This window comes from Melospiza melodia, chromosome 19 (genome assembly GCF_035770615.1).
Source record: "Melospiza melodia melodia isolate bMelMel2 chromosome 19, bMelMel2.pri, whole genome shotgun sequence".
Lineage (NCBI taxonomy): Eukaryota > Metazoa > Chordata > Aves > Passeriformes > Passerellidae > Melospiza > Melospiza melodia.
In genome coordinates, this window is record NC_086212.1 from 6,585,014 (window position 1) to 6,609,422 (window position 24,409).

At 51.3% G+C, this 24,409-nt stretch overlaps 2 protein-coding genes across 7 annotated transcripts in view; one reads left to right on the top strand and one right to left on the bottom strand.

Moving 5' to 3' along the window:
* The window catches only part of PLCG1 (phospholipase C gamma 1), a 50,103-nt gene extending 41,207 nt beyond the window's left edge, over positions 1-8,896 (top strand). The window contains exons 22-32 of the mRNA XM_063172203.1: positions 61-157; positions 260-332; positions 585-742; positions 1,233-1,329; positions 2,144-2,368; positions 3,133-3,281; positions 5,428-5,542; positions 5,760-5,921; positions 6,416-6,504; positions 7,097-7,284; positions 8,296-8,896. Of these exons, the coding sequence (XP_063028273.1) occupies positions 61-157; positions 260-332; positions 585-742; positions 1,233-1,329; positions 2,144-2,368; positions 3,133-3,281; positions 5,428-5,542; positions 5,760-5,921; positions 6,416-6,504; positions 7,097-7,284; positions 8,296-8,338 (1,396 nt within the window). The 3' untranslated portion in view covers positions 8,339-8,896. The remainder of the gene's footprint in view (positions 1-60; positions 158-259; positions 333-584; positions 743-1,232; positions 1,330-2,143; positions 2,369-3,132; positions 3,282-5,427; positions 5,543-5,759; positions 5,922-6,415; positions 6,505-7,096; positions 7,285-8,295) is intronic.
* A 375-nt stretch (positions 8,897-9,271) lies between these two features.
* The window catches only part of ZHX3 (zinc fingers and homeoboxes 3), a 46,401-nt gene continuing 31,263 nt past the window's right edge, over positions 9,272-24,409 (bottom strand). For 4 of the 6 annotated variants that reach the window (XM_063172204.1, XM_063172205.1, XM_063172206.1 and 1 more), the window contains 2 exons: positions 16,253-18,973; positions 9,272-14,830 (listed from right to left, as the gene is read on the bottom strand). In XM_063172204.1, coding sequence (XP_063028274.1) covers positions 14,768-14,830; positions 16,253-18,823 — 2,634 coding nt within the window. In that variant the 5' untranslated portion in view covers positions 18,824-18,973 and the 3' untranslated portion in view covers positions 9,272-14,767. Of the gene's footprint in view, positions 14,831-16,252; positions 18,974-20,341; positions 20,736-24,409 lie in introns of those variants that run through there. The other 2 variants (XM_063172207.1, XM_063172209.1) reach the window with 2 other exon arrangements.

Here is a 24,409-nt window from a genome sequence, read left to right on the forward strand (position 1 = left end):
ACTCAGAATACTCTGGGGTCCCATGGCAGGTGCTGACATTGCCCCTTCCCTCCCTTCCAGGTGGAGAGGAGATTATGGTGGCAAAAAGCAGCTGTGGTTCCCTTCCAACTACGTAGAGGAAATTACAAGTCCCACCAGCCTGGAGCCAGAGCGGGAGGTGAGCGTGGCCATGAGTGCAGCAAGGAGGGTCTGTGTGCCCCCTGAGCTGGGCTGCTCTGCCCTCTGTGCCCAGCATCATCCTGCTATGCTTCCTTCCCAGCAGCAGCTGGATGAGAACAGTCCCTTGGGAGACCTGCTCGGAGGGGTCCTGGACGTGCCCTCCTGCCAGATCGGTGAGTGCCTGGTAGAGAGCATTGCAAAGTCTCCTTGAGGCTTTTCAGTGAGCTCAGCTTTCACTTTCTGCTGCCTGGGCTCCATCTGTTGCCTCCAGAAATGGGAGTTTCCTGTAGATGTGGAGTGCCAGGGTAGCAATGAGTCCCTGTGCCTGTGCTCCCCCTTGCTGCCTGTGCAGGGCTTGGCTCAGCCAAGGTCTGCTGACCATGGTCACCTGCAGTGACGCTGTCCCCGCTCCCTGTCCCTCACAGCCATCCGCCCCGAGGGCAAGAACAACCGGCTCTTCGTGTTCTCCATCAGCATGGCCTCGGTGTCACGGCTGTCCCTGGACGTGGCGGCCGACACGCACGAGGACCTGCTCGACTGGGTGAAGAAGATCCGCGAGGCAGCTCAGACTGCTGATGCCAGGGTGAGCCTGGGGAGCCCCTGGCAGGGCAGGAGGCATCTCCTGTGTCTCCAGCTGATGGGTTTTCCAGGAGGGAGGAGCTGGTGAGGTGTGGGCTGGCAGAGCAGTTGCGGAGATGTTAAAGCCAGAGCAATCTTGGACGATGTGGCAAGAGGTGGTGGCCACACAGCTTGAGAGGTTCAGGGTGGATATTTGGGAAGATGGGACAACTGGGTGGCTGCTACAGCCTCAGGAAGTGGGGGATCTCCATCACTGAAGGGTGGCAAGGCCACAGATGCCCTGTGCTGGGACCTCTGCCAGCCCTGCTCTGGGCAGGATGTAGGACCTAGCCAGGCCCTACCTGTGTGATGTCCCCCATGCAGACCTGGCAGATCTGCTGGTGGTCCCTGGTGGGCAGGAGCCACACCAAGCAGTGAGGGTCAGCTTGTGAGCTGGGTCATCCATCAGCACTGCTCCTACCTGGCCTGACATCTCTCTCACCCTCTCTTGGCAGCTCTCTGAAGGCAAGATGATGGAGAGGAGAAAGAAGATTGCCCTGGAGCTTTCAGAACTGGTGGTCTATTGCCGACCTGTGCCCTTTGATGAAGAGAGTGAGCATCTGCTGAGCTGGTGGCCATCACTGTGGCATTACAGACCCTGTGATGTGCCCCAAGGGGCTGCTTTAGCTAGATCTCAGCTGGGGCTAGGTGTCCAAATCCCCAGTTTACCTTGGAGCTCTGGGTAGCTCCAGAGGGTACAAATTCCCTTCCCTATCCCTGTGTAGCTGGTGTCTGTCAGCACACAGAGCAGCTGCCGAGGGAGTGGGGCTGGGAGCACTGTGCCTGGTCAGTGGGAGCTGTGTTGGTGCTCTCATTGGTGTTGGGCACCTGACAAACACCCAGTGGGGCAGAGCAGGGTCTGCACAGCCCTGGTGGCTGTGCCAGGGGTGAGAGGATGGCATCAGGAAGGAGCTGGGGTGGTTGAGTTCACTGGGGTGTGTTCACTGGGGTCTTATGTTGAGGGAAGAGACGAGGATCTGACTCCATGTTTCAGAAGGCTGATTTATTATTTTATGATATACATTACATTTAAACTGTACTAAAAGAATAGAAGAAAAGGTTTCATCAGAAGACTGGCTAAGAATAGAAAAGAATGATAACAAAGGTTTGTGGCTCGGACAGAGAGTCTGAGCTAGCTCACTGTGATTGGCCATTAATTAGAAACATCCAACATGGGCCAATCCCAGATGCACCTGTTGCATCCCACAGCAGCAGATAACCATTGCTTACATTTTGTTCCTGAGGCTTCTCAGCTTCTCAGGAGGAAAAATCCTAAGGAAGGGATTTTCCATAAAAGATGTCTGTGACAGCTGAGTGTCAGCAAAGGGAGCGTGCCCCTGGCTCACACAGAACTGTCCCCTCGCAGAGATCGGCACAGAGCGGGCCTGTTACCGGGACATGTCCTCCTTTCCCGAGACCAAGGCAGAGAAGTACGTGAACAAGATCAAGGGCAAGAAGTTCCTGCAGTACAACCGCCTGCAGCTGTCCCGCATCTACCCCAAGGGCCAGCGCCTCGACTCCTCCAACTACGACCCCCTGCCCATGTGGATCTGTGGCAGCCAGCTGGTGGCACTCAACTTCCAGACCCCGGGTGAGGGCAGCAGGCAGGGTGGGCTGGCTCTGGGGTACCTTGTGCCACCTGCTGAGCTCTGCTCCAGGAAAATGGGTGGCTGGAAGGGGTTCGGGGTCTTAGAGGGGCTCTGCAGGCAGTGAGACCAGCTCCGGAGGGCTGGGTTGAGCCAAGGAGCTGCACTGGGGTTGGGGATTGTGCCATCATGAGAACTAGATGGAATGGAGAGGAGGCAGGGGGTGGGTTCTCCCGGGTCCCTGGTGGTAAGCAGGGCAGGTGCCAAAGGGGATGGTGCTGCCCCTGTGACACCAGCTGGGTGCATGGTCTGAGTCCAGCTGGCTGCTCTTCCTGCCTTTGCCCAGCTGCCATTCCTGCTCCTGCCATGCACTCCAGCCTTCCCTTCCCTGGCCTTTGCCAAACCCTGCTGTGAGCCTGCTCAGCTCACCAGCACACCAGCAAACAACCTGCCTCTTCTTTCCTGCTGGCTTTTTCAGTCCTTCTGTGAATTCAGGCATCTCACAGGGGGTTTGGCAAATGCTACAGGCTGCACATGGAAGGCTGAAAATAGGAGGAAAAGAGGGGAGGTGACCCATGGAGCTCTGGGTAGTTGGGCAGATCGTGTATGGCAGAGTCACCTCATGGCCCTGACACGTGGGGACACATTGCTTAGGAATGAGCCAGCTCCTCTTGCCAAGGGTTTCCTGGGAAGCATCAGTGATGGGGGTGATGATCCAGCTTGTGCACAGGGTATCCTTCATCTCCTGTCTCTTCTGCCTGTGCTCTAGACAAGCCCATGCAGATGAACCAGGCCTTGTTCATGTCCAGTGGCCAGTGTGGGTACGTCCTGCAGCCGACCAACATGAGGGATGACATCTTTGACCCCTTTGACAAGAGCACACTGCGGGGCACAGAGCCACTGTCCATCTCCATTGAGGTCAGTCCCTCCTCCTGGTGTGGGGCATGCAGGCTCAGACCCCAGTGGGGTGCCAGGTTTGGGGTGAGAGAATGGCTTTCTGGGCTCCTGGCTCTGCCTGCAGCTGCTCCTCACCAAGGCCCTGTCCTGCAGCACAGCCTGGGAGAGCCCTCGCTGTCCCCTGTGAAGGGCTTGTCTCCCTGTGAAGGAAGGGCTGCCACTTGGAGAGAAATTTGGGGGTTTGGAGCATCACAGAATCGTGGACTGGTTTGGATTAGAAGGGGCCCTAAAGGCCCTCGTGGGTGCTGCCGAGGGTGCCTGGAGAGGAGCAGCAGGAGCATCCCGGGGTGCTCCCCCAGGACTCCTCCTGTGCAGGTCCCCGTGCCAGCAGATGGCATCCACGAGCCGCAGAGGTGACATCCCTGTCCCCAGAGCCTGCATCCACAGGCCAACAACACAAGAGCTGTGCCTTGTCCTCTCCTTGCCACTGAACTGCTCCAGGCTCGATGTTTCCATTTCCTTTTGCTCATGGCCTCTCTTAGGAAGATGCTCGAGGTCAGGGCAAACTTCTCAGGCCATTTCTGTGTTGTGCTGCTGGTGATGATAGGAGGAGGGTGCCAGAGGATGGGGTGTGGATGCTTGATGAGTTTTTTTACTTCCCTAATGGTGCAACTGAGGCTGGATTGTTCCTGTGGCTCTGCAGGGACATGGGAGAGCTGGCCAGGCAAAGCTTTGGAGGGCTGTGCCAAACCAGCTGGGTCCCATGTTTGGACCAGCAGGGTCCAGCAGCCTGTGCAGGCATTCCCTGTGGTCTCAGAACCAAGCTATGGGTCAGCAGTCTGCTTTGCCAGTCCCCTCTGCTTATGTAGACCTTGGGGAGGATGCAGTGGAGATCCTGCCTTCAGGTGCTCACAGGTTTTCTCTGTGGCCACCTCTGTTTTAGAGTAATCCCGCCTAAAAAAGCCACAGCCCTTTTCCATGGGGACACCCTATCATTTACCCTCTGCACCACTGATCCCATGCCCACTGTCTCCCTAAAAATTCCCTGTGTAGAGGGATGGAATATAAGAAAATAAAGCTAGTGTAGAAAGTAATCTCACCCCTAAGGAGTTGCAGCTGGGCCAATTATCAAAGATTAGGAGCAGGCCTGACTTTAACAGGCCACAGCTGTACCCAATGAGAAGAAGATGCTATAAAAGAGTGGAGTGTCTGGGTGAGAAGGGAACTGGGGTCAGTGGCTGCTTTGTGAAGAGGAAAGAGTCAGTGCTCTGAGGAGCTGGCCATGAGAAACATCAGGAAGGTATGGAACTTTTGTGATAAGGAGACAACAGCATGGAACCCCTGCAATAAGATGACAACATCCCTGCCCCATTCTGTTTTCCAAGCTCTTCCTGCATCTCAGGAAGTGCAACTGCCCCCACCAAGTGTCAGGAATCATTGTGCCATAGCCAGTCACTGTCGCCTTTAAGAGACAGGCTCAGCCTCTCATTGTCTGGCAGAGCTGCCTGCTGTCCCCACCAAAGCCAGCTCTCGTGGATGGAGAAGCCATCTCGAGCCCAGCATGACTCAAAGCACATGATCCAGAGCTGGCAGCAGGTCCTTCCCCTGCAGCAGCAGCGTGCTGGAGCGACATATGGCCACGGGCAAGGGGGAGCTGCCGTGGCTCTCTCCTGCAAGGAGGCAGCTTGGCATGAGTGGAGCACAGCCTGTGCTGCAGGCACGAGGCAGAGCAGGCCGGAGAGCAGCTCCTTCTCCTCCTCACACCAAGGCAGGAGGGCTGAGAAGTTTCAGCAAAGACGAGGGGTCCAGGGTAGTGCTCCCAGCAGGGAACAGTGCTGGGTGGGAGCCCAGCTCCAGCTTGGCCAGCTGAGGGAGGGATGCTGTGGCCCCGGCCTGGCTGTGCTGGCAGCAGGCAGAACCTGGAGCAGTTCAGCTGGGTTTTTTTGTGGCTTACAAGTCAAACTGTGGATCAAGAACACTACAGCAGCTTCCAGGGGTGGGAGCTATTTCTCTCCGAGCTGCCGGCTGGGCTGGCTGTCAGTGCTGCTTCCCTCTCCAATTAGCAGAGCCAGGGTGATTTATTTGGGAAGAAAATGTCCTGGTATGCAAACACATTTTTTCCTCTTTGTTCCTGTCTCTTACCAAGCCTCTCCTGCTCTCTGCTCAGGTCCTGGGGGCCAGGCACCTTCCCAAAAACGGGAGGGGAATCGTTTGTCCTTTCGTGGAGGTGGAGGTGTCTGGTGCTGAGTACGACAATGCCAAGCAGAAAACAGAGATTGTGGGTGAGTGGGGTGGGGAAGGGAAGGGAGGGAGGGAGATGATCCATGGCTCACACCAGGATCAGAGCACCCCTGACCCTGGTGTGAGCCCTGGGCTCTGCAGCAATGCCTGGCACCGAGCTGGGAGCTGCCCTTGTGCTGCCCCCAAGCCCAGCATCAGCAATGGGGCAGTGGAGGGGCTCAGTGGGGCTGCCCACTGACAGCTGTGTTTTGTGAGCAGCTGACAACGGCCTGAACCCTCTCTGGACCCCGAAGCAGTTCCACTTTCAGGTCAGCAACCCTGACTTTGCCTTCCTGCGCTTCGTGGTGTACGAGGAGGACATGTTCAGTGACGAGAACTTCCTGGCTCAGGCCACCTTCCTGGTGAAAGGCTTGAAGACAGGTGAGGCACTTGGGACAGCAGGGAGGGGGTCGTGGTGCTCCTCACCAGTTCACACTGTTAGCCAAGGGGATGCTGAGTTTCATGGGAGGGTGTTGTTGGGCACCAGGCTGGCTTAGCCTGTCCCCATCCCCAACCAGTTAAAGGAAGGAAGGAAGAACCATTTGCTAACAGCCCTTGGGGCCACCTGCCACTTGGAGGGAAACTTGAGGGTTTGGAGAATCACAGAATCATGGACTGGTTTGGATTAGAAGGGACCCTAAAGACCATCTTGTTTCAGCCCCACTGCCACAGGCAGGGACACCTTCCACTACCCCAGGCTGCTCCGAGCCCCCTCCAGCCTGACCTTGGGCACTACCAGGGATGGAGCAGCCACAGCTTCTCTTGGCAGAAGAGAAAAAGGGTCTTGTGGGAGAAAACCTCCTTGAGTTCTGTGCCAGGGCACTGCCACCTCCCTTCCCGTGCAGGGAGTGACACCAGGGCTGTCTCTGCCGTAGGTTTCCGAGCTGTTCCCCTCAAGAACAACTACAGTGAGAACCTGGAGCTGGCTTCTCTGCTTGTCAAGATAGACATTTTCCCTTGCAAGGTGAGACTGGCTGCACACACGAGAAGGTGACCATGCTGTAGGGCTGAGGAGCAGAGCCAGAGAGCCCAGCCTGGGGCAGTGAGGCTCAGTGAGTGGCCTGAGTGCCTGTGGATGGCTGAATTCCCAGTGCTGCTCCTTAGGGATGCCTAGCAGGACAGCAAGCACTGGGTTTGCCTCCTGCAGCAGTCTCAGGGTGTTTCAGGCAGGGTCCTGCCTGCACTGGGTTTGACTTGCCTGCAAATCCCTTCAGCAAAAGCTGGAGAAGGCGGGTTTGTCACAGTGCCTGTCTGTGCTCCAGGGACATTGCAGCTCAGGATCACAGAGCTGGCTGGCCTGGGGCTGTCCCTGTTGGCATAAACAGAGGGCAGGGCTCCTTCTGAGACAGATGGTTCTTTTATTTCTTCATTTAAAATGGTGCTGGTGAGAGCCAGCGATGGCTGTTAGAGCAGCTGCACATTGCAAACCCCAAGCCCCCATGAGCCCTGGACAGCCTGCAGGGCAGCCAGGGCCCTGCACCACAACTGCCCTTACTACAGGATATATGTTTTAAAATCACAAACCCTTGACTACAGCATTTTTTTCCTCATCCAAGCAGGAAAATGGCGAAATAAACCTCTTCAATGCTTCATCCCTACGGGAACGAGCAGGGGATGGCTCCAGCCAGCTGCTGGCAAGCAGAGGCAGAGAGGGCTCCTTTGAGCTGAGGTACCAGCAGCCCTTCGAGGATTTCCGTGTGGCCCCAGAGCAGCTCGCTGACCACTTTGAGAGCCGGGAGCGAAGGTGAGGCCGGTGCTCAGTCAGCTCTTGCTCTGCAGCATAACACACCCCCTGCATTTGGGGTGGGGGCAATGAATGCAGCCTCCCCCTAACCCAAAGTGGAGCTGCAGCCTTTGGTTGCTGCTAGCGAACCCTAAATTTGAGCTGCAAGTTATGCAAGTGTTTGTGCTATGGGAGAAGGGTGGGACACCACAGCTGGTACTATTATTGCCCTAGCTCAAAGTGGAGCTGCAGCCTTGTTTGCTGCTTGCAAACCCTAAAGTTGAGCTGCAAATTGTGCTTGTGAGAGTCTCTGCTATGGGAGAAGGGTGGGCCACCATAGCTGGTGCCATTATCCCCCTAACCCAAAGTGGATGAATTTGAGCTGCAAGTTGTGCCAGTCCTTGTGGCGTGCTTGTGGCAGTCACTGCTATGGGAGTAGGGTGGGACACCACAGCTGGTGTCATTATCCCCCTAACCCAAAGGGGGATAATGGAGCTGCAGCTTTGTTTGCTGCAGCTGCAGCCTTGTGGAGCTGCAGCCTTGTTTGCTGCTTGCAAACCCTAAATTTGAGCTGCAAGTTGTGGCAGTCTCTGCTATTGGAGTAGGGTGGGACACATCTGGTGCCATTATCCCCCTAGCCCAAAGGGGGGTAATGGAGCTGCAGCCTTGTTTGCTGCTTGCAAACCCTAAATTTGAGCCGCAAGTTGTGCCAGTGCTTGTGGGAGTCTCTGCTATTGGAGAAGGGTGGGACACCACAGCTGGTGCCATTATCCCCCTAGCCCAAAGTGGAGCTGCATCCTTGTCTGCTGCTTGCAAACCCTAAATTTGAGCTGCAAGTTGTGCCAGTGCTTGTGGGAGTCTCTGCTATTGGAGAAGGGTGGGACGCCACATCTGGTGCCATGATCCCCAGTCAAGGGCGGTGTGGCTGTGCCCCTACTTTACTCCAGTGGGCAACTTGAGCCCAGCAGAGCGCTGTCCTTGGCCGTGCCATGGAGAGGCTGAGCTGTGTCCCCTGTGTGTGCCCCTTTGCAGGGTACTGCGGAGGACCCGGGTCAACGGGGACAACCGGCTGTAGCCCACGGTGGCGGGGAAAGCACCTCCAGTGCTTGTGAATCTCACAGCACGCTGTGAACTGGTTTCTATGGAAACGGCACTGCTATGGCCTACTTTCAGGCAGCTTCTCCAGTTTCTCTGCTGAAGTGTGTTCAAGTGGAGAACTAAAAAAAAAAAAAAATATTGGAAATAAACCCCACCCCGAACCAGCCCCAAGCACCCAGCAACCTTCACCACGAAGCCCTTAAGAAGCGTCGGTGCGGCCAGGCTGCCAGAGGCCACAGACCAAACTGTCTATAATCACAAGAAGAGACCTAAAAATTCCCCATCCAGCCTCTGTGTCACTGCTCTGCCTGTAATCCAGAGATTGTGTGCAGCTGCTGGAGCCTGTTTGCAGCCATCCTGTGCTGTGTCCATGCCCAGAGCTCTGGGCCTGCAGTGAGCACAGCAGCACCTCTGTCTGTCCTGGTGCCACCACATCTGAACCTGTATAGCCACTGCCGAAGGGTCCAGTAGTGAAACTCGACATTTACAGGGCCGCTCTAGCTTTAAATGACAATAAAAGTGTCAGTATTATGTGTGTGCTGGCTCAGGTGTCTGGTGCTCTGTGCCCTGCAGCCGCTCCTGAAGAGAGGTTGCACTGCTCCCTCCTTTCTCCTGGCTTTAGGAGAGGAAAAATAACCAGGAACAGCCTCAGGTTTTATGCTGTTCACTCAAAAGGGTAAAAACAAAGTTATGTGTTCCAGCTGCCCGTTCTGAGGCAGGCTGGGGACAGAACTCTGGGATGAAGAAGCACCTCTAGGGCAGAGGTGTCTGGGGCACTCACTCATACCTTACCCCATGGAAAAGTTGGCATTCTTTTAAAATAAATGAGGAGGTTGTGATGGAGGACTCCCAGCCCAGCAGCCATTGCTGGGCCCTCCCAAATCCCAGTGCAAGCACCACTCAACTCACGTTTGATTTTTACGCTCTTTATTTAGGAACAACCAAAAATGTCTGGTTTCATTTCAACAAACTGTACAAGCAAGCTCTTCCCCTTGCCCACCCTCACATCCACATATACAAAAGGAAGGGAAACTTGCCGTTCACTTCTCAGAAGTGGCATTGTTGCTACAGGGAGTTCTTGCCCTCAGAATAAGAGCAGGTAAAGTCCATAGCACGTACAAGCTACCCTAGCCCTAGTAATAGCTACAGCCCACAATCACAGGCAGCTTCTTTTTTTGTTTCCTCTTTAAAACCTTTACCAAAAGTAAAAACTATTTCCTGTTTCACACGATTGCCAAGGTGACCATTTAAAATTGTGGTCTTTGAAAAAAAAAAAAAAAAAAAAATCCAAAGTAACAACCCCCCTGGAACCCCCCACAGCTCCCTGGTACAAAGACAGCTTTACACAGCAGAGCTCTCACCCTGCTCCCTCACTGCACCGGCCACCCTTATGAAAGGTCCCGTTGCAGCTACAGTTACATTTTCCTTTGGATAAATCCAAGCAAAAATTCCAGGTCATTCAGCACCAGCATGATTTCTAAATAACAATAATTAAAATAAAAATAAAAAGAGACCCCGTTAGGCTGACTTTGTGGTCTGCTGAGAAACAAAGTGATCAACACGCTGTTCCCAAAGTCTCTCTTTTAGTGCAATGTTAGTATGTGCAAGGGGAATCACAGCCACGTACCCATAACACCACCACGAGCCAGATGGGGCAGAGAGAAAGTGCAATTTTAGCTAGAAATTTTCTATGCCATGGATTCCTAGCCCAACCTTCACTAGCACCAGTAAGCAAGAATCCTCCTAACACCACCTTCCATCAGTACAGGGAAAAAGGGGCTTTAATTGTGCCAGCAGAATATGCCAAATGTCAGCCAACAGAGCACTTGGGCCATAACAAGAAAACCCAAAATTAAAAAAAAAAAAATCACTGCTTACATAACTGAGCTCCCTTGCTCTGCTTTAGTTTTCTGATGCTAATCCAACATTCCTGGCACAGACCACTGCCAGTAAAACATACAGCAGAAACTAAATTTCTCAATAAAAAGAAGAACAGGGATAGCCTGCAACTGCCTCATTCCCCTCCATGTGTGGTGTTGCCTAAACTTACCCTGCTGGTTTTGGGATCAGCTGAGAAGTGACACCAGAGCTTTACAGGTGAGCTGAATCACATCAGGACCTTGACTGATTTGAAGAGAGCAAAGCCAAAATGATCTGGGCAATAGGGAGAAGACCTTTACAAGCATTTTGGATACTGTCACCCTAATGGGAATGTGCAGCACCCGATTCACTTTGTTTGTAATTTGTGCCCAAGTGTTCAAAAATCATTTTTTTCTTCTGATTCCCAGTGAGCAAGCTTGTGATCAGTTTGCCTCTGTTATATCTGTAAGAGAGGGGCTGCAGGGAAATCAATATAACACTTCTGCACGTGACCAAAATCTGTTGCTTTCCAATTAAAAAAAAAAATTAAATACCCAAACCCTAAATGAAAAACCAGCCTACTACAGCTTCCTTCTCTTCAGCTGTCAGGGGACACATGACAAAAATAACCCAGCAGGCATCTTCCAGCTCTGGTGAGCATCCTCCAACCAGGTTAAGGACTACAGTGTTTCTCTGCCAGCAGCTACTGCTCTTGTTGGTGGCTTCTCCTGGTGACCAACTCAGGGAGGGGACATGAAATCACAGTAAGTACCTGCAAGCACCTGTGCCCATCCTCCCACCACGCTGCAGCATCACTCAGCTCTCAGGCAAGTGGAGATAGGAACCTGTAGATCACTGTTTGTTCAGTGTTCTGCTAAAAAACAAAGAAAAAAAATTCAAGGATGCTAATTACAGAGCTGAAAAATAAGGTACCCAAATGAAACATGGAACAATGTCTAGCAATCTCAAGGCAGGGGCTGCTGACATCAATGAATAAAGAAACTCAGTTCCTTGCACCAGGAGAACCAGCAGCCCTTCCCATGAGCAAGGCAGGGCCAGCACAAATCAGGGTTTCGGGTTATTAAGCAATTGGATTGTGCCCTTAATCTAAGCAGCCTCAGAGACATAAGTAACAAGATTCACATGGATTAAAATTGATGGTTTCAGCTGTGCCTGCCAAGCCCAAGCTCAGGCACAGAGGATGGAGGTGGAGAACTTCATTTCCCTTCCTTACTGATGCTGGCTACATCACCTCGATCTTACACCCCTTTCAAGTCAAGACAGTCATCTTTGATTAGATGATGATAAATATTCACACACTGTGAAGAATTGTGGTGACACTTCCTCTAAACACCACAAGAGCTGCTGTTGGGACTGTCAAGCCACCTCTCAATTTTTCTCTTCAGTTTCAGATGCAAACACTTTTCCAATGTCCTGCACCAAAACCGAGCCTGTTTGGAGGTGGCACCTGTTTCTCCTCAGCAGACAAACAGAAGACCACAGTGCTAAACCCTCAAAAATCTTCAGCTTATACTTTTATGGAGATTTCAAGTCAACTAAAAAAATGCAGATAACAAGGAATGTAGGAGTTAGAGAGGGAATTCGATCATGTTTTGATTTCTTTTTTGTCTCTAAACCTCACCCTCCCCACGCACAGGCGTTTGCCAGCCCCGTTGCCATGTCCGAGAGGAGCCTGCATGGAACCACTTTTAAAAATTCCTCTGACCCAAAAGAAAGAAAACTCCTGCTGTGCTTGTATGAATGCATGGAGACAAAGCTCAAAAACCTCAGCAGCTTCCAACCCTCAAGGCTGGTTTTTCTGTGTACACCGGGAAATTCTCCCTCTAGCTCACAAGACTTCTTTTCAATTTTTCTGGAAAACTGGCTGAATACAATCCAAGTGCAAAATATTTCAGCTAGTGCATCAAAACATGGTTTGAAGGGACCAGTTCATACCATAGTCCTTAAGCATTCCTGTAGATGGAGTGGGGATCACTCTTCCAATCAGCCGTAGGCCCTTACGTGTACACCCAAAATCCCACAGAAAATCACCTTGAATGGGCAAACTACACTTCCAACTTATTTATATAGCAAGTAGTTAGTAAAAGTGTACATTTTTAATGTACATCATAATGCAATAAAGAATCAATGGCATATCTGAACTGTATATATGTGTAGTTAAATAAACCTGCATGTACACAGACACTACAGAGTAAATTGACCTACCTGTATTTGTTCTCTGAAGGTGACACTGTACATACATCCATATCCTCAGGCTGCACAACTCCCACATCTGCTTTCAGCTCTAGAACCACTCAGATTCTGCCACCCTCTCTGATATTTTGGGGTGCACAGGATTGCACCCATGAGGGTGAGCTCCTGGGGCTGTCACACAGGGCAGCTGTCCCCGGTCCCTAAAGAGGGGATGCCACCAGCTGAGCCATCACCAGTCAAGGTGGGATGGCTGCTGGTCATGCCTCCAACTGTGCCATGACCATCAGCAGCGCTCCCAAAGGCAAATTTAGGGTGCCACACAGGCTGCTCCAGGTCAGTGCCACCCCTGCTCACAGCGTGGTGGGATGGCTGCTCTGGCTGTGGGATGCACAGTGCCAGTGGCATTCCACAGCCCTGTTACAGCGAGGTGCAGGTCACCTCTGCCTGGAGCAGATGGTCACACTTGGCCATGGTGTCACACCAGGGAAGCCCTGAGAGCTCAGGCACAAGCACCCAGCACATCCCACCAGGCAAGGGGAAGCCTCTGCCAAAGCACTGAGCAGCCACAGCCCCTTCCTGCAGCTGAGCAGGGCGGCCTCTTGAAGAGGGGGCAAAGAAAGAATTGCAAAAGCAAGGGCAATTAAAGGTAGAAATCAGACACCATCTTTGGAAGAGGTTCTGAAAGAGCTTTTTTGTTTTTAAAACAGATTTTTTTGTAAATCTCTGGATCCGACCCTTTGGGGTTTGCTACCCACCCTCCTAATAAATATCATTTACCACCAACAATAAAGTCTCCCACATTAAAAAGCTCTCACTAAATAAAAACCTTCTACTGAAAAAGTTTGGCTGAGTTGGCTTGACAAAAAATAGGGAGCTATGACTACTCTCCATAAATACATCAGCAGATAAACACCAAAAACTATTTAAGTTAAGGGACAATGTTGGCTCCAAAACAAACCAGGAATGTACCAGCCACAAATTAATTCAAACTAGAAATTTAAATACAGTTTCTAACCACTCAAAGGCAGCCAATTTCTGGACTTGCCTTCCAAGAGCAAAAGTGAAGGCAAAACATGGAACCAATTTGTAGTTGGGATTTGATTAGTTTGTGACAGAATGATCTGACACAGCATTTGGCTGGACTATTCAGCTCAAGAGTTTCCCTTCTAGACTTTGTTTTCCATTAGAAAAGAATATTTAAAGCAAAAATGTTCAAGCAGTTGCATCACACAGCAACCACACAAGACAACACACATTAAAAATGTACAGGTACCATGCAGCAGGCAGGATAACTGGGAAATTTATTTTGCTCTTTTTCCAGAACTATTGCACATGGCCTGGGGGAAAAAAAAAAGGGGGAAAAAAAAGAAAATTAAAACAAAAAGGACTGGAACAAACACTTGAAATCACCAGCAGTGCTGCAGGAGGATCTGCCACATAGGGCTGCAAGAAGGAAACTTCCTGGTGGCAGCAGAGCCGCTGCCTTGGTGACAACAATGACTTGAACCACTCACAGCCACGCTGTGACTCTCTGCATTTGTTCTCGGAAGAACAGACTGTTCTCTCCAAACAATGAAAAGGATTCCAGGTCAGGATGCAAAAATTATTATGTGCTAGCTCTCAGATATTAAAGAGAGACTTGGAGATTTAACAGCCTGTTACAGTCAGGCTCCAGGAGCACAGGGAATGTGTTCTAGCCAGCAAGGGACAAATGAAACCAAACTCCATCTCCTGGGCTGCTTCAGTCTGGGAACCTGCTGCTTATCAGAGTATGCAATGCTCACTCTAACCTCATCTGGAGGGAAGAGAATCTCGCCCAAATTCAAGATTGACAGTTTTCTTCTCAAATCCTTTCCCTTTCGTAATACACTCACATCTGTGTGCCCACAAAGCCATTCACTGCCAGGGCAGAGAGGATATATGCAGCCATGCCAACCTTTAGAGAACAAACACCTTAATGGACAGATGAAAAAAAATACAAAGAAAAAAGAAACAAGTACTATGCCATGATAGTCCATATCTAAGCAATGACCTTGTTTACACAATGTCTGAGATTTGTTATGCTTGTATAGGCAGCTGTAGGCATCGGTATATGAATATGAAATCTGAAAGTCTGTCACTGGAAAGCAAACAGGAGCATCCTATTTCCTGGGTGTGAGCTGAGCCCCTGCCAGCTCCCAGCCACCTCCTTGGCTGGGCCACCAAGAGCTCAGCACAGAGTGCCCAGTTTGTGCATGTGCTGTGCCCAAAGGTCTCATGGATGGCAGTGCTTCATCACCACGTCTGCTCCTCAGGCTTGGGTCAGGCCGGCCCATGGGTTTCTCAAAGATCACTAATTTCTTCTCAAGGGTAAGAGCGGGTCCTCCGGGGCTGGTGGCTTCAGTTCAGTCTGTTTCTGAAAAAGAACACAGGTGTCAGAGATGCTCCTGGCCTTGCTCCAGGTGGGGTGCTGGGAGGGGAGGAGGGGATGCAGGAGTGCCTCAGGATCGGAAAGATCAGGAGCCTTGAGAAGAGTCAGCTGCAAAGAAGGGCTAGCAACATTCAAAGGGGCCAGGAAACCCAAAATCCTTGAGGGGGTGGAGCTGGCTTTGCACCCCTAAGGAGGGATGCACCTTTGCTAAGCACCTCTGTGCCATGAGGGTTGACAGGACCCTCGCTCTGGCTGGCAGAAGCCATGCTCAGAGGGCACTAGCAGGGGCACAGCCACCTTCCAAGCACAAAATCTGGCCCCTGACCAGTCCCCATACTCACCCTTGCCCTGCAAAGCACACACAATGTACAGCAGAGGCAGGACCCATCCACACCCATGCTCCACCTTCTCCAAATCAGATGGGATGGGAAGCAATGAATTTTACTCGATTTTTATAACTATTTTTTAAGGTCTGCAACCATGGCAGAGCTGTGTGGAAAGCTCCAAAGCAAGGCAGTGGAACTGGAGAAGATCCCAGCTGGCCAGTAAGGCGCTCTGTGTCTGTACCACCATGGGACAGGACCAGCACTTTGCCATCCCCATCTGATGGCAACCCTACCAGGAGGGAAGCAGCCCCCAACTGCACTGCAGAAAAGCCCACCAAGGGCTTGGAAAGCACCTCTCCTCTCCAACACACACACAGACACACGACTTCCAAAAGTGAATTCTGGGGAATACATGTCCCCTCCTGCCTTTGCAGCCTCCACCTTCACCTTTCTCCACAGCGAACAAGGATGCTCACACCTGGAAAGCAGCAGCAGGACAGAGAAAGGCAGGCAGGGACATGGAAGGAACCAGCAGTACAGGACAAGCAGCCAGGCCCCTTTCTTCCCAAATAAATCAATAAATCCATGGGTCATCTTCTAAAATGACCAGACACTCTTAAAGTTTTAGTCCAGCTTGAAACAAAGCTAGGATTTTTTTCTGAGTGGTGCCAGCACCCAAAGACCTAGGCAGGAAAGGGCAGGCAGGCAGCGGCGCCCGTCCTGCCAGACCCTCCTCACCGCGCTTCCTCTACGCCTCTCCTCCAGAGCCAGCTCCTCACCACTTCCTCGGTTAAACCTCAAACGCTCCGCTCTTCACCGAAGCTGTTTGTAAACACGCGAGGCGCAGAGCGCCGTGCCCCCCGCAGCCCTCCCTCGCCGAGGCAGGGGCCTTACCCAGCCCTGTGGCGGGCGGCGGCCCGGGGGCGTCGGGGCTCCCGGCGCTGCCCTCCTGGCCGCCCGGCTCCCACGCCTCGCTGCTCTCCGAGGCCTCCGCGCCGGCTCCGCACGGCCCTTTCCGGCTGCCGGCCGCCTCGGGGCCGCAGCCCCTGCCCTCCTCCTCCGCCTTCACCGCAAACCACACCTTGAGCTGCTGGGCGCCGAGGCGGGCGCGCTCGCAGAGGCCGGGCACGTCCTCCTCCCGCAGCCCCTTGTGCTTCTCGTAGTAGTCCTCGAGCACCTCCCGGCCGGCGGGGCTGACCTCCACCAGCCCCGGGGGGAAGAGCCCCCGCCGGTAGTTCTCATACCACTTCAGCTGCCCGTTCTTGTAGCCATAGCGGCTGTCCCCGAACCAGCGAATGACCTCGGCCCGCGGCAGGCCCGTCTGGGACACGATGGCATCATACTCCTGGTTCGTGGGGCGCTGGGTCTGCACGAACATTTGCTTCAGCAGATGCCGCTGCTGGGCCGTTTTTTTGAAGTTCAGTTTGGTTTTGGGAGGGGTGGGCGGCCGGCTGGAGCTGCCGTCCCCCTTTTCATTTGCGCCGGTCCCCGGTACCTCGGTTTTGCCGTCGGACTCGGTCACTCGCAGGTTTTTCAGGTTGATTTTGATGGGACTCACCTTCCGCTCCGCCGAGCTGGGGTTGCTGCCGGAGGCGTCGACTGAGCCGTTCTCACTCGTGGCCCTCTGCTCATCCGAGGAGTCTTCCCCTTCCCCGCCGCCATTCTCTGCCTCCTCGTCCTCCTGTTGAGCCACCTCCTCCACTTTCTTATTCTCCTCCGCCACCTTCTTCTTCCTCCTCTCCGAGAACCAGCTGTCGATCTCCCTCCGTGTCATCTTCGTCTCCCCCCTCAGGCGGTTCACCTCTTCCTCGGCAGGAAGGGGATTTTGGGCAAAACTGCTCTCCAGGGCCTTCAGCTGCTCCGGCGCTCGCTCCTTGTACTTGGTCGGGGTGAAGTCAGGTGCCTGGTGCCATGACTGCCGCCGTGTTGGGTGGTGAGGGGCCGGCGTAGCCGCCATCGCCGCAGGACTCAGCTCAGCTCCTCTGGGTGGGACATCCAAGGTGATTTCAGGCAGGGAATCAAGAGCACTGTCTCCAGGGAAGACGGCCCGGCCGCCTCTCACGTTCCTGTAGTGGTACCTCCTGTCGCTGAACCATTTTCGGATCTCCTTGGTGGACAAGCCCGTGATCTTTGCCAGCCGCTCGACCTCAGCCTGGCCAGGGAACTGGTTTCTGCAGAAGCTGCCTTTGAGGGCTGAGAGCTGCTCGTGGGACTTCTTGTTTTTGTAGACATTGGGATCCAGGAAGGTCTGCGAGGAGATGGCAGGGCAGGCGGTGAGCAGGGACTGGCCGCTGTTGACCACCTTGACCCCGGAGGTGTTGCTGGAGCTCACGGTGCTGTGCTGCCCTGCCGGCTGTGGCTTGGGGACAGAACTCACTGCCAAGGTGAAAGAGGAGCTGGTGCCCTTCAACCCGTTTGCCATGATGGGCTGCGTGACCAGCAGCCCCCCTGTCCCCTCTGGCTGCCCCACCACGTGGCCTGGTAAAGTTGCCTGGATAAGATGGGGAACGGTCCCAGGATTTGCAACCAGGGGCGTGTTCAGCACTGTAATGGTGGGTTGTGGCACAGACTGGATAACAGTGTTGAACATCTTCTTCCTGGCATCTTCGATCTCCTCTGGTGACCAGCTAATGCCCTGCTTCAGCCTCTGGGCAGTGAACCAGATCTTCAGCTGCTCTTCTGGGTACTTGGTCACCACGGTCAAGTAGCAGAGCTCAGCCTTGGTGGGGTAGGGGAACTTGTTGAAAGAGTTTTTCAGGAAGCTGTTGGAGTCCATGGCAGCATTGTATGTGGGAATGCTGCTCAGTGGGATCATCACCTTGGGAAGGGACTTGGATGTAGGGAGCTGCTGATGCAACGGGGGCTGCTGCTGCAGAGACACAAGTTGTGCAACCCCCGCCTGCAGAACAGGCACGTTTCCTATGATAGAGCCATTCACTATGTGGGATGACTTTGATGAACTTGCAGTGGGCTGGCTGACTGGCACCGACCCATTTGGGAATGAATGCTCTCCATCCTTCACCTCTGACTCACCGCCCAACTGACTCGACACATTCTCCTTGAGCGTGTGAATTTTTTTGGCCTCGGGTTTCCCCTTCATTATCTTCATGATAGGGGTTTTGGTAATGATAATTTCAGACTGGCCGTCTGCCCCTTCCTCAGGGAGCTCTCCTGGCAGGTCATGGCTGCTGGTGGCCTCGCAGGGACTTTGCTCCACGGTGGTACGAGTGTCCTGCTTCACCACCCTCCAGACAAAGCCGGTCTCACCGGCGTGCGACTCAGCGTTGTGGTGCGAGAGCCCTTCGTGGCTGTTGGCCAGGAAGCTGCACCTAGCACAGGCAAATGCAGGCTCTTTGCTGAAGTCTGGGTGCTCAGAGTCCAAGTGCCCAAAGAACTGGTGAAGGTCCTGAGAGCCAAAGTCACAAGGCTTGCAGATGTAAGTGTCGCCGTCGGCAATGCCGCGGTGCCCGTTGGACAAAGCTCCGTTGTTGCTGCTGCTGGCCCCAGCATCACTCGCTGCTGGTCCTTCTGCAGGAGCCTCTGGTTGTGTTCCTTCATGATCATCTTCGCCAGCATCCTGCTCGGTCTCCTGAAGCACCAGTGTTTTTACTGGTATCATGCAGGGAGTTGTGGATTTCCTTTTGCTAGCCATCGCTACAGTTGATCCAGAGGACTATTATTCTTTCATTTAAATGAAATTCAAATTTAGAAAGCACTATTGCAAGTGTTCTGTGGTCCAGATTCCAGCAAACTCATGGTGTCCCAAGGAGTTGTTGACAAATGTTCATATTTGCCACTGAACCTGAGGATAAGGAGAGGGAGGAGGGGTTAGTTCCCTTGGTACTAGACAAAGTACAACTGCTCTGGTATTTAACTGCTTCACTCAATAAATAATTTTTCTTCTTTCATTGGAAAAATCTAATTTGACCTTGGATTTACTGTATTTTCACACCTAAACCTGTCTGTTTCAAACCAAACACACAAACATGTCACTTTTACAGCCCACATCAAATTCTCATTTAAGGAGGAAAAACACTGAATTTCCCCCTCATTCTGCCCTGTCAAGACCCATCCTTGGTGTTTCAGCAGGGAGAGCAGTGCCTGGGCTCCCTGTGCACCCAGGTACCAGCTCAGCCTCACAAAGGAGGTGACACCAGGCAGGGTCACCTGGGAAAGATGCCTGCTTTCCATCACAAAAAAAAAGGATGAAAAATCCACATATTCCCCACAGAACATTTCAATTTTTTCAAAATCAGCATTTTCCATCCATCCTGTCAGGAAGTTTCTTGCCAGCTCAGAGCACTGTGCCTGTGCCAAGAGTCTCTGCAGACACCCAGAGCTGCTGCTGGGAGTGAGGAGGCTGCAGTATTTTAGCCCTTCTTGCTCAGCAAGCCTGCAAAGCATTTGGGAGATGCCCTTCCCATCCTGTGTACACTTCATTCCTGTTCCAACACCATCTGTGAGTCCTCACTTGGAGCTGCAAGGCAAGGTAGAGGCCCCACAGCTCAAGAGCAGCATCACACTGTTCCTGTGCTTCCTAGGCTTCCCCTCCCACCACCTCTGCAGCTTTTGGCAGTCACACCACCCTGTGCACTGGGATATTCCCTAACAAAGGGTAATTTCTCGTCAGTGCAAGCCCATTTTGCTGGCCTTGGGCTAACCAGAGATTTGTTACATTTAAAACCAAAACCAAACAAAAATAAGCAAAACCCAACCAACCAGCAATAAACTTTTTCCTTTATTTTTTTTCCTCCTCTGAAGCTCCAGCAGACCCTGAAGTGCTCCAGCCCGTGGAAGGTCAGGGCTGGCTGAGGCATTAGCCACAACCTTATTCCTGGCCTGATGGAGCTTTCCCACTTGCACAGCAAATGCTCTGTGCCTGAGATCATGACCCCAGGGCAGCAAAGCTGCTGTAGCTGGCACCAGGAGTCATCTGCCTGCTGACACCTCTCTGTCAACCTTTTCTACAGCAACTCTGCTTTTCTTCTCTCTTCAACAGAGGGATAAAATGGTATTTTTCCAGACTGCAAGGTCACTTGGAAGCATATGGACACACTGATTCATATTACAAAGACTCCGTGCCAGATTTCCCTGAGATTTACAGTAACAACTGAGCTTTATAAAAACACTCATAAAAAACTTGAACTTAAAAAAAAAAAAAAAGACTTACCATCCTATGAGATGACTCACAGAGGTAATTCCTATCAGTTACAGCAGTTGTGTACCAGCAGCTTTCTCAGATCAGATATTTGGAGCTGATCTCATGCACTGAGAAATGCAGATCAGGCAAATGCCTTGTTGGTGCTTATGCAATACCTCCTGTGCTTAGTTTTGTTGGTAGTTTTTAGAACAGAGAAATGAAAGATCCTCATGCAAAAGAAATTTTTAAAAAAAATCAAATGGAGGAAGCTCCATTTGAAATGACCTCCCTAACTTTATTAGATTTTTTAAAAAAGCTGGTTCTGAAAGCTGACATCATTTTTTCCAAATGGGAGAGCCTGCATGGCTGGCTCTGGCCTCAGCAACTCTCAGGCACCGTTTGAAAGACTGACGGGAAAACGTAACTTCCCGTTAATGTGGGCTGATCTGAGATTACAAAACAGTCCTGTAAACAGTGTTAGTCATCACTGAACTTGGCATCAGAAAAGACTGCTTGCTATGCTAAGGCACGGTGAAGAGCTAGAAGTTATAACTTTAAAAAAAAATTCTATAAATAAAAGAGGTATGAAAGCCGTGAGCTGGATTTAGAGCATGTGGATTGCACATCTCAATACCTGCTTTGTGCCACTCTCATCCATCCCACCTTCTCCTGGTTGGTCCTGCCCTCTGCAGAGGGCCAGAGTTATTCATTAGCATTAGCAAGTGGAATATTTGGATGGCTATGAATGGGCTGTGCTATTCAGAGGGGAACAGCATCCATTTAACACCAATCCTGAGATGCTCATTTTTGATGCTAAGTTAAATATTACACAGTCTAGCAGGCTGCAATGACCTTTCCAAGTCGAGTCAATTAGGGAAAAAGCAGTAAGATCAGCCTGAAGGCTACAAAATACAGCTTTAAAGGCTGAGAGGAGTTTCATGTCAGGGAAGCATTGGTAAAAGGGAATACTTATTTCATTTTATTCTGCAGCTTTAGCACAGAGAGAAGCTGCTGGGCCCTCTGCAACCTTTTTTCTTTCCAGCAAACTCCTGTCTCCATTACTGAGACAGCTCCAGTCCCTGACAGATCTGACCCAGTGTTTATGGAGTCTCCAGATATCAAAAAGATGATTTTTATCTGTCAACAGAGTAAATTTGATACAAAGCAACAGCGACACACAAAGACCCCCATTGTGCCACATTAACAAAGTGCCTCTCCTGAGCACTCCAGCGCTATTATTTTGGGTAAGTGTGAATGCCCTGACCCACCTACAGAGAACCTAAAAGCTTTGCATTTCATTTACCAGCACATTTGCATCAAACTCTGTGCTCTCTCCAACAACTTTCCTTAAAAATGCAATCAAAGCAGCCCCAGCCACCACAGCTCTCCTGCGGGGCTCCAATATTAATGCCACCTGAGAACACAGATTGCAAATTTTAGCTGGAAGTGAATCACAGTGGCAATTTACTGGGGGAAAAAAATTAATCAAGTGTACTGTTTGTCCATTTCATTTCCACGGAACAGTTGCATAACCACATGTTGGAAGTATGTTTTATTCACTGCTCACCTTCTGGAATGCACTTAATACTTTAATACACCACTAATATATAACAGAATGGATAATTCTCTGATTTCTCCCTCATTAAAATAAGTGAGGGTGTTCTAATTGATAGGGTAAATTAATGGCAGAAAAAATAATCAATTGAAAAAGATCCTTGCAACTGATCTCAGTGTATATATCACCACTGCAGATACGTCAGACCCATCTGCACAGCCATGAGTGAAGAATTCTATTTCCTATGTATTATTTTATGATTAACTGGAACAAAGAGACAAAACTGAATGAAAGAGTTACCTGGTGCCAGGAAGACAAAATTGTTGTACTTAAATTCATGGTTCCAATTTAATTTATACCTGCTAATTTCAAAACAAGGTAGCAGAGTAAGCAGGTCAAATGTCCAGTGCATCTAAACCATCCCTGCTGCTGGAAATTTGATGGAAAACTGACTTAAAGCAGAGTAAAACCAATTTTTTTTCCCAGTGATGCTCACAGAAATGAAGGCTGGAGGGAAAGGTGGCAGTTCCAGGTACAAAACCAACGCTCTGCAGAGCAGCTTTGCCTCTGCTGAGGAAAACAATGCCCAGACCAGTCACAGTTAGCTCTGCAATAGCAGAAAATTTACTTCTACAGAGATTAACAAAGGGAGGTTTCGAAATCTGCACTGCTGAGTATGAACTTTCAGCTTTTTCCAGCTTGGCTGGATATAACTGGTTTGGTTTTAAATGTTTCACTGAATTAACGAGTTAGGTTGTTAATGCAAAACATTCACTGCATGCAGAGCCAAGGTCCCCAGTTAGCAGATTAATTTTTTGTGACCTTTTGCAAACCTCGCCTAGAAACAGCAAGCAGAAAACCCACGAGGCAGCAGCACAGGGACACAGCAGCTCCAGCCCCTCTGCCCAGGCATGGGAACATGGGGACACACTCCCCTGCCCCCAGCCCTGCCAGCAGGGACAAAACTCCATGGGGACACAAAGGATGGCTGCCTGTTCTGTGGGCTCTGCTGAAGAGGGAGTGCTCCGTTAAAATAAAATGAAATTAATAAAAAATTCCGTTTCTAAAAATCAGCACTAAAATAGAAGTAAAATAACAGTTTTCTCAACACTTTCAGTGCCTGCTAGGCAGGCAGACACGCTCCCCAGGTCAGAGACAAAGTTAATGTTTCTGTCTCATATGGAGCCAAGCACAATATTGGCACTTTAAATAAAAGTGGTTTGTTTTTAAGCTGAAGCTCTGCAGGCCCCAGCTGATAGCATCATATGAGGGGGGGAAAGAGGAAGAAATCAAAGGAGGAAGAAAAGTTGATGTTTTTGAGTTTTTGTCTCTCCCTTCAGGCTCTACCTCCAGCCAGGGTCAGAAGATGCAGCGCTGTCTCTGGGAGTTCCAGATGACTTCCCAATCACACTGTAATTAGCCAGGCCATTAAATAAATGATCCCTGTGGCCAGAACCAACAACTCAAACCTGAGGGCTGAGCCCCCTTCCCACAAACCTCCCCCTGTGTTTGAGAGATCTCCCCAGCATGACAGGCACCCAGCTTGCCCGGGGAGCCAGCTCAGCAGCCTGGGACTGGGTGCATTTACCATGGTGATGGGGAAGGGAGGATAAACAGCTTCATGGATTTGGGGTACAGGCCCTGCTGCCAGCCAGGGCTGTCCTGGGACTCTTCCTCTTTGGCTGGACATTAACATTCCTTCTGCCTTTGCAGTCCATTCATGAGAAGTCACGTAGGAGTTCCACCAGTCTGAATTATTTATTGCTGAAGGATGCCCAGTGGGGGCTACTGCTAATCCATCCCAGGGACACACTGTGTGGATGGACATCTCAGCAAAGACCTCTCCAAGCCACATCCCTGTCATTCCATACAGACAGACACAGCCAGCAGGGACAGATCACCTCTCCAGAGAAACTTCCAAGGTGTGGGAGGGACCTCTCTGCCAGCTGTGCCAGCCTGGCTCTGTGAAGGAGAAGAAAGGGCAAGATTTGGCAGGGCTGAGCTCCTCTGTTCCCGCTGTGTGGCTGTGCATCCCAGCTAGCTGGAGAGTCCAGCATCCTCCTGAGTAACTCTGCTAAGGCTGCAGCTGGGAGGAAGTCACAGCATGGGAACATCTCCAGCAGCCTAAAAATGCTGCTGAGCATCACCCTGGCTTCTGGCACGCATCCCCATGCCATGCCCTTGCACCTGGAGGTTCATAACCCACACCGAGGTCGTGACACACTTAATTCTTTGGGGCTTTAACCCCATTCAGGACTGCAAGCTCATCAATGAGCAGTTAGTGAGATTTTCCCCTCCAGAGCAGATTGGCAGCACACTAACTCTGCAGGCACTCAGACCTTACCATGAACAAGCAGAGCCACCAGCAATACAATAACCACAGCCCCAGAGAGGCCACACAGGCAAGAAAGGCTCTTCACATCTTATTATTTCACACTGCACGAATGTACAAACACACGCACAAACTTCAGCAGTTTTGGAGCTTCAAGCAGCATCACAGGCAACGTTTGTACTAAGGAACAATTTCTCTTTATGCCAGCTGG